This window comes from Camelus dromedarius, chromosome 13 (assembly GCF_036321535.1).
Source record: "Camelus dromedarius isolate mCamDro1 chromosome 13, mCamDro1.pat, whole genome shotgun sequence".
In the NCBI taxonomy this organism is placed as follows: domain Eukaryota; kingdom Metazoa; phylum Chordata; class Mammalia; order Artiodactyla; family Camelidae; genus Camelus; species Camelus dromedarius.
In genome coordinates, this window is record NC_087448.1 from 12,539,665 (window position 1) to 12,558,410 (window position 18,746).

Consider the following 18,746-nt stretch of genomic DNA (forward strand, 5'->3'; position numbering starts at 1 on the left):
AGGTATATTGACAAAATTGTAAGACATTTTAAGTTTACAGTGTAATGGAATGTAATGACTTGTGTGTACATTGTGGAAAGATTCCTCCCATTGAGTTAATTAATACATCCATCACTTCATGGTCATCCTTTTTTGGGGGGTGTGTGTGTGTGAAAACATTTAAGGTCTATTTTAGCAAATATCAATTAAACAATATACTTTCATCAACTATAGTCACTCTGATTTTAATTAGATTCTCAGACCTTATTCATCTTAGAGCTGAAAGTATGTACCCTCTAACCAACCTCTCTCTTTTCATCCGTGCCTCTGTCCCCGCTCCCTCCACCACAACCACTTTTCTTCTGTTTCTGTAAGTTTGACTTTTTTTTTTAAGATTTTATATGTAAATGATACCATGCAGTATTTATCTTATTTCACAAAAAAAGCGTAATGCCCTCCAGGTTCATCCATGTTGTCACAAATGACAGGTTTTCCTTCTCTTTTAAGACTGTAGAATACTCCATTGTGTGTATATTTGTGTGTGTGTGTGTACATATACACATCACATTCTCTTTATCCATTTGTTTGTTGATGGACATGTAGGTTGTTTCTTTACCTTGACTACTGTGAATAATGCTGCAGTGAACATGGGAGTACAAGTATCTCTTTGAGATACAGATTTCATGTCCTTTGAAATGAAACTACTACCAGAAGTACAATTGCTGGACCACTGTATGGTAGTTCTATTTTTAACTTTTTGAGGAATCTTCATATTGTTTTCCACAGTGGCTGTACCAATTTACATTCCCATCAACACTGTGTGAGGGTTCCCTTTTCTCCACCCCCTCTCCATTTGTTTCCTGTCTTTTTGATGATAGCCATTCTAACCAGTGTGAGGTGGTAACTCAGTGTGGTTTTGGTTTGTATTTCCCTAATGACTGGTGATGTTGAGCACCTTTTCATGTGTCTGTTGGCCATCTTTATGTCTCCTTTGGAAAAATGTCTATTCAGATCCACTGCCTACTTTTTTTTTTTTTAACATTTTTTATTGAGTTATAATCATTTTACAATGTTGTGTCAAATTCCAGTGTAGAGCACAATTTGTTAGTTATACATGAACATATATATATTCATTGTCACATTTTTTTTCTCTGTGACCTACCATACAATCTTGTATATATTTCCCTGTGCTATACAGTATAATCTTGTTTATCTAGTCTACATTTTGAATTCCAATCTGTCCCTTCCCACCCCCAGCCCCCTTGGCAACCACAAGTTTGTATTCTATGTCTATGAGTATTTCTGTTTTGTATTTATGCTTTTTTTTTTTTTTTTAAGATTCCACATATAAGTGATCTCATATGGTATTTTTCTTTCTCTTTCTGGCTTACTTCACTTAGAATGACATTCTCCAGGAACATCCATGTTGCTGCAAATGGCGTTATGTTGTCAGTTTTTATGGCTGAATAGTATTCCATTGTATAAATATACTACATGTTTATCCAGTCCTCTGTTAATGGACATTTAGGCTGTTCCCATGTCTTGGCTATTGTAAATAGTGCTGCTATGAACATTGGGGTGCAGGTGTCATTTTGAAATAGGGTTCCTTCTGATATATGCCCAGGAGCGGGATTCCTGGGTCTTATGGTAAGTCTATTCCTCATCTTCTGAGGAATCTCCATACTGTTTTCCACAGTGGCTCTACCAAACTGCATTCCCACCAGCAATGTAGGAGGGTTCCCTTTTCTCCACAGCCTCTCCAGCATTTGTCATTTGTGGATTTTTGAATGATGTCCACTGCCTACTTTTTAATCGAGAAGTTTTTTTGCTGGTTAAGTTGTGTGATTTCTTTATATTAGATATTAACCCCTTGTTGGATATGTGATTTGCAAATACCTTCTCACATTCAGTAGGTTTCCTTTTCATTTTGATGTTGGATTGCTTTGCTGTGCAGAAGCTTTTTAGTCCCACTTGTTCATTTTTGCTTTTGTTTCTCTTGCCTTTGGATCTTAGCAACAAGAATATTGCTAAGATTGATGTCAAGGAGGTTACTAGCTACATTTTCTAGGAATTTCATGGTTTCAGGTCTTATATTGAAATCTTTATTCCATTTTGAGTTAACTTTTGTCCCTGGTGTAAGATAATTCTCTAATTTCATTCTTTTGCATGTGACTGTGCAGTTTTCCTATCACTATTGAAGAGACTGTCTTTCTTCATTGTATGTTCTTGGCTCCTTTGTTGTAAATTAACTGTCTCTATATGTGTGGGTCTATTTCTGGGCTCTTAGTTCTGTTAGGCTGATCTCTGTGTTTTTAATGCCAGTGCCATACTGTTTTAATTACTATAGCCTTGTAATATAGTTTAAAACCAGAGAATGTGATGCCTCCAGCTTTGTTGTTCTTAGGATTGCTCTGGCTGTTTGGGACCTTTTGTGGTTACATAGACATTTTAGAAACATTTATTCTAGTTCTCTGAAATATGCAATTGGAATTTTGATAAAGATTGCATTGAACTGAATCTGTAGATTGCTTTGAGTAGTATGGATATTTAAAAAATATTAATTCTTTGTATCCATGAACATGGAAAATTTTCCGTTTATTTGTGTCTTCAATTTCCTTCATTGGTGTCTTACAGTATACAGGCCTTTGATTTCCTTGGGTTAAACTTATTCCTAAGTGTTTGTTCTTTTGATGCAACTGTAAATGGGATTGTTTTCTTAATATTTCTTTCTGATAGTTCATTATAAGTGTACAGAAATGGCACTGATTTCTGTAGACTGATTGTGCATAGATACTTGTATTCTTTTGATGAATTGACCCCTTTATCATTATATAATGACTTCCTTTGTCTCTTATTACAGTCTTTGGCTGGAAGTGTTTTTGTTTGTTTGTCTGTTTGTTTTTTGATGTAAGTATTGCTCCCCCTGCATTCTTTTGGTTTCCATTGGCATGGAGTATCTTTTTTCCATACCTTCATTTTCAGTTTGTGTGTGTCCTTATAAAACTGGTGTGAATCTCTTATGGACAACATATGGGTGGGTCTTGTTTTTTATCCATCCAACCACTTTGTGTCTTTTGATTGGAGAATTTGTTCTATACACATTTAAAGTAATTATAAATATGGAATTTTGCCATTTTGTTAATTGTTTTTTGGTTGTTTCTGCTTTGTTCCTTTCTTTTGCTTTCTTTGTGATTTGATTCTTTTCTGTAGTAACATACTTTGATTCCCTTATCTTTTATCTACCACAAGCTTTTGTGTTGTGGTCAATAAACAAAAGGTCTTGAGCCTTACATGATACATATTTAAAACAGTCTATTTTAAGCAGATAACTCCAAACACTTATAGAAGCTCTACCTTTTTACACTCCCACATTTTATGTTTCTGATATCACAATTTACATCATTTTACATTGTGTATATTAGGAAGTTTTAGTAAGTTTTTGTTGTTAGTTATTTTTAGTACTTTTGTCTTTCAACCTTCATACCGTAATTATGTGATTTACCCATCAGCATTATAATGTTGAGTGTTCTGAATTTAACTATATATTTACCTTTTCCAGTGGGTTTTATACTTTCATGTTTTCCTGTTACTAATTAGCATCCATTGCAGCCTGAAGAACTCCCTTCAACGTTTCTTTGTAAGGCTGGTCCAGTAGTGATGCAATCTTTTGGCTTTTGTGTGTTTGGAAAACTCTTTGTCTCCTTCACTTCTGAAGGACTCATGCAGGTAGAGCATTCTTGGTTTTTTCTTTCAGCACTTTGAATATATCACGTCAGTCTCTTCTAACCTGCAAAGTTCTGCTGAAAGATCTGCCGATAGCCTTATGGAGTTTCCCTCTTATGTCACAAGTGGCTTTTCTCTTGTTGCTGTTAAGATTCTCTCCTTGTATTTATTTTTGTATTTTACCTTGATAAGATTTTATTTTTATACTTTGTCTCTGTTTATGCGATTTTCGTTGTGTGTGTGTGTGTACAGATACTACTTTTAAACGAATACCATAGAGTTTTGATTGTCTTTGAAATGCTTTTAAAATCTGGTCATTTCTTTTAACTTTTTATTTGAAATAATTTCAAATTGACAGAAATGTTGTAACAGTCACAGAACTCCTCTATGCCCTTCACTCAGATTCCCTAATATTAGATCCTACCATATTTGCCATTTTCTCTATTCATGCATATTATTCCTTTTTTATCTGAAGTATTTGAACGTCTGAGGCTTGTAGACATGCTCCATTACCCCTAGACATTTCAGCATGTATTTCCTAAAAACAAGGACACTTACCTGCATAATCATTGTTTATCCGCCAAAAATCATAAATTATCATTAACACACTTCTGTCTAATCCTCAGACTGTGTAACTAGTTTTCCCACATTGCTGTTTTAGGCCCAGGATCATGTGTTGTATTTAGTTGTCATATCTCTTTAATGTCCTTCAATATAGAATGGCTCCACAGTGTCTCATGTCCTGGATAGTTTTGAAGAATATGTGGATCATTACTCTGTAGAATGCTCTTCAATTTGGGTTTGTCTGATGTTTCATCACAGCAGGAATTCAGTGAATCACCCAATGACCACTTGTCTCGTTACTCACGATGGTAACTTTTATCACTTGGTTAGGATGATGCTTGCCAGGTTTGTCCATTCTAAAGTTAATTACTAAACAAAACAAAACACCTTTTTAACCTCATATTCTTTGAAGGTAATATCTTAAGTAAGTTTTCAACTGAAAACTTACACTGTCATTAGGATATAGTAATGCAGTTGATTTTTCTTTTTTTTTTTTGGTTTGTATATTTTACATCTTACAATTCTTAGTTGGTAGTATTACTGTTGGTATTTTTGATATGTTTTGCTGGTAAGCAAAATTGCTCATGGATATAGTTTTTAATATATTTAGTGTATAAAATGTAAATTATGGAATTTTTAATGTAATGCTTATGCTAATAAAGGAATTTAAGAATAAATCTGATATAGAGTTACAAATTCAGTTCATATTAAATAGCAATTAAACTTTTTTTAAAGGAGGACTTTAAGTTGCAATGTTTTTTCTTGTTTTGGCTTTCTAGAGTAAATTAGTAATAGGAAGTTGAATTTTAAACTCTGATTTCTGATTCACTTCGGTTATCTTTATGGTAGAGTGGAGGAGTTCCAGGGTTAGGACCAAGCAGAGGGAGGTGAGATGAGTGTTACTGGAGGGGGGAGTAAGGCTGGGAGATTGAATTGGATCTAGTGTACTTGAAATGTAGGAACATGGTTAATTGTATTGGTCATACCTTCTTATTGTGTCTTTCAACCAATTCCTGCCTAGTTTCCTTGCCTTCTTCAGTCTATCGCCTACAGAGTGGCTTAAAACTTGCACTAGTTCCCTTTCACCTTCAGGATAAAGTCCAAATTCTTAAGTTTGGAATATAGGCCCTTTGGTTCCCTTCTTAGCACAGAAACCCCTGCAGTTTTGAACCTGCTATCCCCAGGCAGTATGTCTTTGCAGTCTGGTTTAATTTTTCTGGAAGGTTTCTCTCCTCTTCCTCCTTGTCTTCTCCGTGAACAAAGTGACTCTCCTGGACTTGACTCAAGCTTTGTCTCTTCCTGGAAATCCTCCCTAGCCTCCCTCAAGGCTAATGGTTCCCAGGCCTGGCTGATGACCAGAGTTGTGCAGGGGGTGTTAAAAAGGCCACCAGCTGGGTTCCATCTTGACTCAGTCAGATGCATTCATTTGGGATGGGACTCCAGATACCTGTCGGTCTTTATTTTAAAACTCCCCAGTCTGAGCTGGGGATTTTGACTTAGCCAGGGTTGGGACCATTGGTATAAATACCAGACCAGGTATGCCAAGGTACACTCTATGGTGGGTTCTCAAACCTGAGCTGCCATCAGCATCACCTGGAAGACCTGGTTCCGGAAGACTGATTGCTGGGACCCACTCTCAGAGTTTGGTTCATAGGTCGGGTAGGGCCTGAGGATTTGCATTTCTGACAAGTTAGGGGATGCAAATTTTGCTGCTCTGGGGACCACAGTTTGAGAACCTGTGCTGTACTGAAGATGGGTGGACTGGGCGATTGATCCCTTCGCCTTGCTTTGGTGGCTAAGGGACTGCTGCCACTGCCCCGTGGCTACTCTCTGAGCAATCTTTGAGGTAAAGCTTTTCCAGAAAGAAAAGAGTGGGTCAGTGGTTTTGATTCAGGAGATTTTGCTCCCCAGGCAATGTCTGAAGACATTTTTGGGTGTCACAGCTTAGGATGGGGGGATACTCCTGGTATCCTGAGGAGAGAATCCAGGGGTGCTTGTCACTCTGTTACAAAGCAGGGGAGATCTCCCTCTAACCAAGAAGCACGCAGCCTGAAACGTGCTGAGCCTGCGAGGTTCTGCCTTAGGGTAGGTCTCTGTGAGATCTGTCTGCATGCCTCTCACTAGTCCTTTACCCCAGTCCCTGCTCCTGGACTCCCTGACCCAGATCACCCTAATCCCCTATGTGCCTGCCCCATGAACCTTGCCTAGGCTTGGCTCCAGGAGCCTCTTGTCATCAGGGCTGGCAGAATCTCCAGGAAAAACTAACCAATGATTAATAATTTGCCACTGCGAAAAGTGCTTTTAAAATGCGTTATTCTTTCAACAATAAATGAGTGACTTGAGTGCATGAGGACACTTGTTGAATGATTGACTGACCCTGGCTGACCCACGCATTCCCTCCTCCTCATAGAGACATGTAGGGAGGGTTGTGCAAGTGAGCGTTCTCTGCCGCTGCTTCTCCACCAGCGAGTCACACGTTTACCTCATCAGCAGAGTTTTGAGTGACATGCTATGTGCCAAGCCCAGTGAACCACCACAGAAAGACTGGATCCTGCCCTCATGGAGCTCTTGTTCAAGAGGAGAGGGAGAAAAGAAATCAGTGATTTATTCTTTTCTCTCAACAAATAGATTGTCGTAAATGGGTGAAGAAAAGTTGGAAGAAGGAATGAGAGAATCGGGATTTGCTTTATTCTGGACAAAGCAGTCTAGACCTCGGGAGGCGACGATTAGCTTGAGACCTGGAAGAGAAAAGGTCCAATCATGGGGGAGAATGAGCCGGAGGTTCTGTTCCCAGCAAAGGGACAGCAGTCAGGAGCGGGGCAAGCTCTTGGGACCACAGCAGGACAGTGGGGCTGGAGATGGGTTGGGGAGCAGGGGGGCCCCGGCACGCACAACACTCCGTCAGGTGTGTAGGTGTAATTCTAGTGCAGAACAGCACGGTCTTGTACTTTGAATACATCATTTCTGGCTTCTCATAAAAGATCACGGGGAAGCCTAGTGGAGGCGGGCAGGTCAGTCAGCAGGCTCCTGCAGCTCTGAGAACCACTGGTGACTTCGGCCTCACTAGGGGCAGCAGAGCTGCCAAGAAGAGGTTGGGGTCAGGCTGCGTTTTGGGGGTAGCAGCTGGGGGCCCAGGTGATGGGTTGGCTGGGTGGGTAAGGGGAAGGGAGGCATCAAGGGTGACAGGTTTCTGGTCTGAGCAGTGGGCTCTGTGAGGTTCACCTTCACAGAGATGGGGACAAGCAGTTTTGGTGGGAAAGCAGGTGGTCCCTTTTGGACATTAGAATGGAGATGCCTCTTAGACATTTGGGAGGAAATGACAAGAAGAAACATAACTGTAGGTGTCTGGAGTTTGGAGGAGTAGCCTGGCTGTAGACTTTAGGTGGTATTTGAGGGCACAGGAGATGGAAAGGTAAACCCCTGGGAAAGGTAGGGGGGCTCCGCTCAAGTCAGTGGCCTGCAGAGTAAATGAGAGGGTCTCAGGTGCAAGGTCACACCATCAGTGGGCATCGTAGGGGGTCTGAAAGCCCATCCTTATATGTTTAACGGAAGATAGAAATAGGTCCCAGAAGAGATGAGAACAAGAGAGTGAGCAGCTGGGGTTTCTGTTGGATGTGGAAGTGACTTGGACTGATGCTGGGAGTTGGGGTCAAGGGGAAGCCAGACCCAGCAGCTAAAGTTGCCGAAGAATAATAGGCAGTGACAGAATTTTCTGGAAGGTAGCCCGGGCCCTGGCCTTCATAGGTGTCAGAGGTCTTTACTGGTAGGTGGGGCATGGGGCCAGAAAATGGAATTGGAAACTGGAGGGCCACCCAGAGGCTACAGGGAAGTCATGTCCCCAGGGGCCGAGAGCAGGGAACTGAGGGTAGAGGGGTGTTTGCTAGTCACAGAGAGAGTTCCAGGGAGTTTGATGGGAGGCCGGGGAAAGGGGCCATATTGGGGGTGTAGAGGGAGGCTAGTGGCCTGGTTTTGGTGGAGGTGCAGGGGACTTACAGGGGAGTGGGGCGTGTGTGGCCCGTAGTGGGTCCAGAGGCTGCATGGAGAACATGCCCTTGGGCGGAGGGTTGGAGGGGGGTCAAAATAACAAACCCTTCACGGGGCACCGTTATTGGAAAACTGTGCCCACTTGATACTGAGAAAGTATAGCTGTGACGCCACTGCTTCTCCAGCTCTGTTCCCCGAGGCCCTTGAGTGAGAGGGGTGAAGGGGGCCCCTAGGGAGTGTAGAAGTGTCAGCTGAAGCAGCTCCCTGCAAGCACCGCAGGTCTTTGCCAATTTTTCTGTTTGTTCAGTGTTGACTTGTTTTTGGTTTTTTTTAAAAAGCTGTACAGTTTACTAAAACTTGCAGGACGATGTGCCACTGTTTCTGTGGCTCTGTGTGCTCCCGGGGCCCCTGTGAGTCCTCCCTGCAGTGTGGGCGCCCTCACTCAGGCACACGGCTCTGCGGGGCATTTGGCCTTTACAGCAGAGGGAACAGATTGTACTGGATGTTTGACATGTCACTTCCTTCTCACTTTATGGGAAACGAGACTCAGGAATGGTGGCCAAGTGTGAGCTGCGGAAGGAGGAGGCCTTCCTCAGAAGAGACCTCAGGTGTTCCCTCACCTTCACAGTGTCCTGGGAACCGAGCTGCTCAAGGAGGGCGCAAACTCTCTAGGACACCGTCCTGCCGTCGCGTGAGCCTGGTCTGTGATGATAGTGCTAAGTGCTAAGCTACACCAGTGCTTTTAAAACATAAGACCTCAACCCATTAGTGGGCCATTACAACAGGTGTTTCTTTTTAAAAATAATTTAAAATAATTCTTTAAAAATTATTTTAAGAAATGTGGTAAATTACATGTAACACAATGTTTACCATCTTAACCATTTTTAAGTGTACAGTCAAGTGGCTTGAGTGGCATTATACCCCTGGGCAACCATCAACACCACGCACAGAATTCTTGGGAAAACTGAAACTCTGTACCCATTACTACAATTCCCTGTCGCCCCATTTCCCCATCCTCTGGCGGTCACCATTTTACTTTCTGTCTCTAGGTTTTTGACTCTTCTGGATACGTCACGTAAGTTGAATCCTATGGTATTTGTCTATCCTCAGGGTTCATCCATGTTGTAGCAGGTGTCAGAATTTCCTTTTTAAGGCTGAATAATATTTCATTGTACACGGATACCACACTTCGTTTATCCATTCGTTGGTTACTTGGGCCGCTTCCACCTTTTGGCTGCTGTGAAAAATGCTATCATCATGGTATACCATGACCTGCATTTCTTTTCTTAATGGAGTAGGATAGAATGGCAAATATCAGAGTAGAATAGAAAATACCAGGGGAAACGTGTATGTAGTGTGGGTGGACCTTCTGAGTGTTCAAGAGCATTTGGGAATCTGGATTTTTATGGGAAATTTCCTTCTTTTAGCAATTATTTTTAATTTTTATTTTTTTAACATAGGTATTATTTTTTAAGATAATGTGCACCGTTATTATTACTTGTTTGTGGTAGGGATCTTGTGTGTGGGCGTCCAGTGAGTGACTTCCGGTATGAGAGCATATGTACCAAGGATTTTTGATAAGTGCTGCAGAAGCTGCCCATGGGTCCAGGGAAGGAGAGGTTTGCTGGAGAGAGGTCAGAGAGGACTCTACGAAGGGGCTAGAACTGAAGCAGGTATCGATTAAGTCGAATTTAAAAATAGGGGCAACAGGAACACTTACTGCTGGTGGGAGTGCAAAATGGCCCAGCTACTTTGGGAGACAGTTTGGCAGTTTCTCATGAAACTGAACATACTCTTATTATCTGATTCCAGCAGTTCCTCTCCTTGGTATTTACCCAAAGGAGCAGAAAACTTGACATCCACACAAAACCCTCCACACGGATGCTTATAGCAGCTTTATTCGTAATTACCAAAGCTTGGAAGCAACCAAGATGTTTTTTCATTCTTGAATACAATGGAATATTGTTCAATACTAAAAAGGAAAAAAAATGAGCTATCAAGCTATGAAAAGACATGGAGGGACCTTAAATGCTTATTATTCAGTGAATGGAGCCAGTCTGAAGAGGCTACATAGTATGTGATTCCAATTATATGACATCCTGGAAAGGTGGAACTATGGAGACAGTGAAAAGATCAGTGGTTGACAGGGGTTAGAGGGAGGGAAGGATGAGCAGGTGGAACATGGAGGATTTTCATGGTGGTGAAACGACTCTGTGATGCAATAATGATGGATATCTGTCAAAACCCATGGATGTACAGCCCCAGGAGTGAAGCCTAATGTAAACTATAAACTTTGGTGATAATAATGTGTCAGTGTGGATTTATCAGTTGCAGCAAATGTACCACTCTGGGGGATGGTGGTAATGGGGAAGGCTGTGTGTATTTGGGGGGAAGGGATACGTGGGAACTCTTGACTTTCTGCGCAGTGTTGCTGTGAACCTATTATGGCACTAAAAAAACAAAGTATTAAAAAGGATGAAGACCTTCTGGGGAGATAGTGCTGGGGGATAAAGGTAGTAGTGTCAGTGTGTGTTCACTGTGCCATAGGATGGCTGTGAAAAAGGGTTTCTGCTGGGATAGAGGGATAGGTGACTGGAAAATCAGGTTTGGGCTACTGCAGATATGTAAGTACTTACATCAGTGATGCTTGTACTGGGGCACAAGGCTCGGCTTTGCAAGCTGCATGAGATGACATATCTTCTAAATTAACCAAAATGCACCGATGTTTATTTCCCATGGACTGATAAACTTCAAGCAGTCTGTGAGAGCCTCAGGGTAACGCACTAAATTCTATCAGTTATAGCAGCCCCCAGCGATCTTCCCCTTTGTATTAATTTTTAAAAAATTTTTTATTCTTTGGTGGGGGAGGTATCTAGGTTTATTTATTTTTAGAGGAGGTACTGGGGAGTGAACCCAGGACCTTGTGCATGCTAAGCACATGCTCTACCACTTGAGCTATACAGCTCCCCCCACCCCCATTCCCTTTGGAGCCAGTGTTGTGGCTGGACCGGCCCTTGTGGTGGTTATGATTGTGAGATGCATCTCTGGAGGGTAGAGGGCACCCCTGGGGCCACACAGCGAGGTCCTGGGCAGAAGGAGAAAGAGTGCTGGGGATTGTATCTTTTTGGGGTTGTGGGTGGGGTTTCTGGAGTTTCCCAGGTTCACTCTCTTTTGGTTAATTTAACACATAAGAGCAGGAATTAAAGTGCAGGAAGGGAGAAGCAAGCGTTCAGTGGGATGGTCGCTTATCAGGTCTCCTGGAGCTTTCTAAAAGGGAACTTCATGGGTGGGGTGGCCTGACTCATTTATTTTTTTTAATATCATTATTTTCTGTTAGTAATTCACTAAAAGACTTTGTTGTCAGAAGACCTAATTGCCCATCTTTTCTGTTAGTCTCCTGAGGGACAGTGGGTAAAAAGCACATCTGCTTGTGTGTGTGTGTTTGTGTGTGTGTACGTGTACTCAGAATTTAAAAAAAATTTAGTACAGTTTTAAAATGTTATTCTCCATTTGCAGTCAATACAAAATATTGGCTACCTCCCCCATGTTGTATAACACATCCTTGAGCCTGTCCTACACCCAGTAGTTTGTACCTCCCACTCCTCACCCCCTGGACTGCCCTCACTTCCCTCCTGTCCCCACCCACTGGTAACCACTAGTTTGTTCTATATCTGTGAATCTGCTTTTTTTTTGTTGTTGTTGTTATGTACACTAGTTTGCTGTATTTTTGAGATTCCACATATAAGTGATATTGCACAGTACTTGCCTTTCTCTGTCTTATCTCATTTAGCACAGTGCCCTCCAAGTCCATCCACGTTGCGGACTCTTTATCTAGCTATGTAGCTGGCCTGTATTTATTCTGGATGGATGTCTTCGAAGTGGATGTCTCAGAAGCTTAATGTCAGGCACTTACAATCAAACAAGCTAATTGTCAGGTGCTTACACACACTGTCCCAACCATGGAATCAGTCATTGCTTCAAGATCCATGTTTCCTTTTGGGGAAGAAGGATATTAAAAAGTCAAGATCTGGGTGAAGGGGGCCGAAAGGCATAAACTTCCAGTTATAAAATAAGTAAGTCATGGAGATGTGATGTCCAGCGTGGTGACTATAGCTCATCATACTGTATTGCATTTTTTTTTAATGGCAGGAGAGGAAATTTTAGGTTTATTTGTTTTTTTAAACAGAGGTACTGGGAATTGAACCCAGGACCTTGTTTGGCCGGGCATGCACTCTACCTCTGAGCTATACCCTCCCACTGGATTGCATTTTGAAAACTGCTGAGAGAGTAGACCTTAAAAGCTCTCATCAGAAGAAAAAATTGTGTATAGTAAAAACAAAAACAAGATCTGGGGGCTGAAATTCTTTGCTCCTGTTGTGTCATTGCTTCCAGGACATCTCAGTTAATAGAGTCAGGGAGTATATTAAATACTTGCGTGTGTGTGTGTGTGTGTGTGTGTGTGTGTGTGTGTGTGTAAACCCGTCTAATTCCCCCTCATATCTGTACATATTTAAAAGGTAGACCTTTTTTTTTTTTACACAAAGTCCATGAATATAGGATTCTAATTAGAGATGTGTAATTTGGATATGTGTCACTTTACTTTTCTTTTACTTTTAACAGGTGGCTAAACCCCTTGTTTAAAATTGGTCACAAACGGAGATTAGAAGAAGATGACATGTACTCAGTGCTTCCAGAAGATCGCTCCAAGCACCTTGGAGAAGAGTTGCAAGGGTAAGCAGCTGGCCAGCAGTCAGGATAAGAGGAAGGAAGAGCGAGATTCTCCGTGTGGCTAATGAATGGTTTCAACTGGGTTTGCTTTCCTCTGGGTCCTTCTTCCCCTAACACTGCCAGGTCACCCCCTCAGGCTGGCCCCGGCCATGGCCTACACTGTGTTTCCAGTGCATTTTGTGGGAGGGGAGGGAGCTGGCAGCAAAGGGCCTGGATGCAGAGCTCGGTCCCTGGAGGTGGTGTGGCCAAAGGAGGTTGTCTGCCCTCTGGGGCGGCTCATAGCCCTGCGAATCCAGCAAAGCTTGGCAGCATCTTGCCTCCCAGGACTCCTTCCCTCAAGGTCTGTTTTTCTGGTGCTTAGGAGTTGGCCCTGCTTATCTTTCAGGAGCCCTGCAAGCTGTTAGCCAGCATTTGTAGGAAGAGCCACGATGTGCCCTGCAGTAAATGCCTCTCTTCCCTCTCCACCTCCCACCCCCTGGGCCCGTTTTACCTGAGATGGGCTCCCTGTTCTCCACTGTGCTTTGTTTCCCACTGCAGGTACTGGGATCAAGAAGTTTTAAGAGCCGAGAAAGACGCACGGGAGCCTTCTTTAACGAAAGCAATCATAAAGTGTTACTGGAAATCCTATTTAGTTTTGGGAATTTTTACGTTAATTGAGGTAAAAGCTTTTCCATACAGTGCATTGGTTTTCAGTGTAAGTGGATCAGTACTGCGATGGACGGGACCTGTGGGGAGAGAGGCCAGTAGTTTAAGGTCTGAGGAATCGTGACATAGCTCAGCAGTCGTCTTTATCTTTAGGATGGGAAAACACTTAAAGGACTGGACTTCTGAGCGATTACCGTTTTTCTTTTAATCCATTAAAATGCAGTGTCATGGCTGATGACACTGAAAAGACATTTTAAACCGTGTTAGGATGTTCTTGGTGCTACTAAATGATCTAAGTGCTAAGAGTGATCCTTATCCAAAAGAAGACCCTACATCCTCAAGGAATATGTGGTTTGGAAGTAAATTTGGACCCCAGCCCAGAAGAACTGAGGCATTTTATGAGTACTCAGAAACTAATTGTTAACCTGAGCAGGTCACATCAGATAAATGCTTTTCTAAAGGCTGCAACTGATAGAGCTTGGGCCTCTCTTTCAGGAGGCTGGCTATTGGGTGGTCAGGGCAGAAATGTGGGGAGTAGAGGACCTGGCAAACGTGGGGGCTCACCCTCTAGCAGTGCTAGAAGTACTCACAGCAGTAAAGGGGGCTCACACTCAGTAGTAGTGTTAGTGGCACTACTCTTACTGTAGTAATAATGTCACTTGCTGAAAAATCAGCCTTTGCACCCTGGAAAGTGAATTCAAATTCAGAGGCAGAGTTTTGGGAGCAAAGAGAAGAGCAGCTTTATTGCTTTGCCTGCAAAGGGATCACAGCAGGCTCATGCCTTAACGACTGTGAGCCCATCCTGGGGTTGGGGTCTTGAGGTTTTATAGAAAAACTGGATGCGACAGGAAAGGTGATAACAATCAGGGTGTTTTACAGGGTGCTACATTCCTCTTAACCTCTGTGTATCTTCAGGAGGAACCCCGGAGGGTCTGTCCATTCTTCTGAGATTATCAGCCTGTTATCTCCTTCCTGGAGTGTAGCCTCTGGGTTAAAGTTCTTCTCAGTAAAGAAGGAATCAGCAAACAGTTTCGCATCAGGGAAGTCAGTTTGTTAGTTTGCTTTATATTCCTTCAATAACAGAAGTGAGTACTTCTAAAATACTATGTTTTGGGAACTGCCAGGAGCACTCTGCAGTATCTCTTTGATTCCTCAGTGAAGAAGTAGGTATTATATTACAAATGAGCTTATTACAAACCCGCAGGCTTGTCCTCAGTAGCCCTAGAGGCAGTATGGGGGCCAGCAGTAGTGGTGGTGGGGGCGGCTGTAGTACGGTTGGTAATCTAGTAATACAGTAGTAAGTAGAGAAAAAATATTACGTATCGGGAGCTGCTATGAACACTTGTGTGATATCAGTTTTATTCCCTGGGCCAACTCGGTGAAGTCATAGATATCATATTACCCCCATTTTAGGAAGGAGGACACTGAGTGCCAGGTAGTTACATAGCGTGTCTGTGGTCACACAAAGCACAAAGGACAGGCTGAGGTTCCATCTGATTTAGGATCCGGGCCATTTCAATGACTGATAGCTTGTCCAGTATCAGGAAAGCTCATCTTGAGAGTTCTGTCTTCAGGGTCTCAGACACATGCAACTTGGACTTGACCTGAGGATAATACGTAGGATGCTAAGAAGGCCCTGGAGCAGGAAGTCACATTGGGGAACATAAGTGAGGGCAGAGTCCAGGTGACCACTTCTCCGGGCGCTGGAAGTGACTAGGGCGTTCACACTAGCAGCAGGTCGTGCTGTGTTCAGTGTACCAGGAGCCCTTTAGGAAGGCATCTTCCACCGGACACTGTCCTGGAGTATATGAGGTTGTGCCTGCCCTGGTGAGCTAAGTTCTAAACATCCATCCAGACTGTTAAGACACCATTCCAGATCAGCTCCTTTAGATGGACTACTGGGAAGGTAGTGGGTCTTGGGTGGTGACTGCGTTGATTGTGATGATTCGGGCACAGGCCAAGTCCTGTGTGTTGTTACTTAGTGAGAGTGCCTGGTTGCTTGCTGACAGCTGGTGTCTGTGAATCTGGGGGTGCATTTGCTCGGTGGGAATGAGAACCCAAGTCAGTTCCTGGCCTGTGGAGCAGTTGTCCTGTTCCATTGTCTGAATCCTCTTTCTCACATGCAGGTGTGCCGCAGGCTGAGGTCCTGGATGGCAGCTGGGTGGGACCAGACAGTCCCAGGGAGGGTAGCAGGTAAATCAGCCATCAGGTGGAGCTGGGCTTTCTCCCAGGAGGGTGATTGCTGTGCTCAGGCCAGTCTCGGTGGTTTATGGTATCAAGTTAGACAGTGGCCTAGATTCCCTAGGTGAGCCTGGTGACTGCCGTGTGATCCTATTTCTAAAACTGTAGTTAGAATAATAAGTGGCAGAAATCTTCTAATACAGTCAAGTTCAGGGAGCTCCAGTCCATTAAAGCTGAATGAGAAGTAAATCTTGAATTTTTTCCTGGCAGCCAAAGAAACCTGAAATACAACACAAATACTTCCCTTTTCCTAGGCTTCTTGTTGACACGCTGCTCCTTTGGAGAAGTTAGAGAGAAATGATTCCTTACGAGGAAGGTAGTAAGGATCTGTTACATTCCAAAAATCATTTACAGGTGCCGTTTTGAGTTTTTGGTGATTGAAACTAGTTACTGAGCTAGATGGATTGAATGTTAAAATAATTGATTTTATGAAGTAGTTTTCCATCTTGTGGTCTATCTATGCCGCTTGTTGGTCTTTGCATTTTAGATAGTAGAAGATCTAAACTCAGGCCAGGATTCTCTAAAATGTAAACACATGTCCTGTGTGTGGCCTCCAGCCCTCTTAATTCCTTTGGTGCACAGAATGCCTCGTAGATCACCCGTGATTCTCAAACAGCGCGCTGTTACCACCCACAGCGCAGGCCAGGCCGACCCCGGCACTGCTGACAGCACCAGCAGGAAAAGGCAGTCCAGGGCGAGACTTCTGGGGTTAGGATTTTGAAGTATGAAAACCTCTGTCCTATGAGAATTGAGGAATGATGGTAACAGAGAAACAAGGACCAGGCTGCTGTTGAACGCCGAGCTCTTGCGGGCCATGGCTAGTTAGAACAGCCAGTGAGTTGCCAGCACTCCTGGCCCCTGTGTGTACCTCCATGGGGGACTGTGGGTGGGGAGGACAGGTCTCTACCTGCCCAGGGCCCTCGGAGTGGAAAGGAGGAGCCTGATGCCTCTGTATGGGCCAGAGACACAGAGGCCACCTCCCCATGGCATCTGAAGCCTTCTCTGTGAGAGATGAGGTCTCTACCTGCTGGTGTGTAAGTGGGGTGACCTCAGAGCAAGTGCGGGCTCACCCAGTCCCTTCCCCTGAGAGGGGAGGAGTGGTCAGGTTATGTCCTCATCCTGGGACCCTTAGAAATGGCCCGACCTTGTCTGGTCACTTAGCCTTTGTCCAAGGCCGCTCTGCTGATCGTCTCTGGTCCAAGTGGAGCCTGTAGGAAGGCACACGCTCATGTAAATCTTCACTTTGGAACTCAGCTGATGCGCTGGAAGTAAACAGAATCCTCTGAGTTCCACAGTGGGATTGATGCCTCGACTCAGGGCTGGTTCCCAAGAGCTGTTCTGGGCCTTTGCAATTATTTCCCACCCCTTTCTTCAAAGTGTCCCTCACCTCCATTCAGCTCAGGAGGCTGAGACATGGCCACTGGTGGCAAAGATACTGTGGACAGAGAGCAAACACTGAGTACCACACAGCAAGGAAGAGGTAGAGGGGGCATTGAGAGAAGTGGACAGGGGCCCGGCAGAGCAGACCTGCTGTGTACACCCTGCTGGGTCTTGAGTGCATAGCGTTAGCTATTAGATATTCAAATATCTACAGTGATGACCTGAGTCATAAATGAGGGTTGTGCTTTTCAATCCATTTTGTTTTTTTCCCCAAAGTCTTAATTGTTGTATTAAAATTTTTAATTGAAATATAATTGACTTATATTAATTTCAGGTGTACAAAATAGTGATTCAATATTTTTATACAGTGTAAAATGATGACCATCATAAGTCTAGTTATCCTCTGTCACCATACAGAGTTACTCTGGCATCATTGACTGTATTCCCTATGCTGTATATTGCATCCCCATGACTTATTTTATAACTGGAAATTTGTACCTCTTAATTTCCCTCACCTACTTCACTGGTCCTCCCACTCACCTCAGGCCATTGTCTTGAAGTTAGGGAAGTAGGTGATATTTTTTTAAAGTTTGCATTCAAAATGGTTAAATTTTTAAGGCCTGCTTACAAGTGAAACTGTTAATTACTGTCTAGGAAAACAGGCTTTTATGAATGACTTCTCTCAATTTCTTTTTCTACCATGATCACCTGAAAGCAGTAATGAGTTTTCCAAGTCCTTTGTAAACCCTGCCTCTGCTATTAAGAATAGGTCTCTTCCCACAACTTGTGTTTAATAAAATTGATCGCAGCTTACGCTTATGTTTATGTTGGTTTCAGAGCACTTTGAGCTCTGGTGTCTCATTTAGCTGTCTCAGGATAGACAAGGCAAGTGTTTCTGCAGATAAGGACTTGGAGGTGTAGGAGGGTGCATGATGGACTTAGGGTCATGTGGCTTGCTGGTGGCTGACCTGGTTTCTGAAGCAAAAGGTTCTGATTCCTAGGCCAGTGCTGTTTGCGTTCTGTCCTGATGTTCCTCTCCTGGCACAGCCCCCACTGATGGGTCAGAGCCAAGAGAAGGTATTTTTTTCTGGCAACAGCTCTGTTCTCTGTCAACTGCTTCCTGCATTATTATTTTTTTTTCTTGTAGGTTTTAAAGAACATTTCAAAAATGTAAAAATAGAATAGGAGTGGTAGGTAGAGAATGCAACACCCTAGAATATACTTCTTTGGCATAAAGATTATTTTGAGCTGAATATTTTTTAAGAAATAGACACAAGGACATTTACATTGATAAAGGAAATCTCCATTTGTAAGGGTGTCTCCCTTTCTGTACTGGGAAGAGAAGGATGGCTGTAAATCACAAAAGAATCCTGTCCATGGAGAAGTTCTTAAGAAGACTTAAGTTTGCAGAATAAACCCAACCCTACCATTGTTCCCTTGCTTACCCTGCTTTTTGTTTGAAATTCTCCTAAGTCCCCCTTTCTCCCATATTTTGTCTTTAG

At 43.1% G+C, this 18,746-nt stretch overlaps 1 protein-coding gene across 5 annotated transcripts in view; it reads left to right on the forward strand.

Moving 5' to 3' along the window:
• ABCC4 (ATP binding cassette subfamily C member 4 (PEL blood group)) overlaps positions 1-18,746 on the forward strand; it is a 189,924-nt gene that overhangs the window by 25,259 nt on the left and 145,919 nt on the right. For 4 of the 5 annotated variants that reach the window (XR_010383585.1, XR_010383587.1, XM_010980230.3 and 1 more), the window contains exons 2-3: positions 12,871-12,981; positions 13,516-13,636. Coding sequence is in view for 2 of the 5 variants with exons in the window: in XM_010980230.3 (XP_010978532.3) it covers positions 12,871-12,981; positions 13,516-13,636 (232 nt within the window). In the remaining 3 variants the exon portion in view is untranslated. Of the gene's footprint in view, positions 1-12,870; positions 12,982-13,515; positions 13,637-18,746 lie in introns of those variants that run through there. The other variant, XM_064493029.1, reaches the window with a different exon arrangement.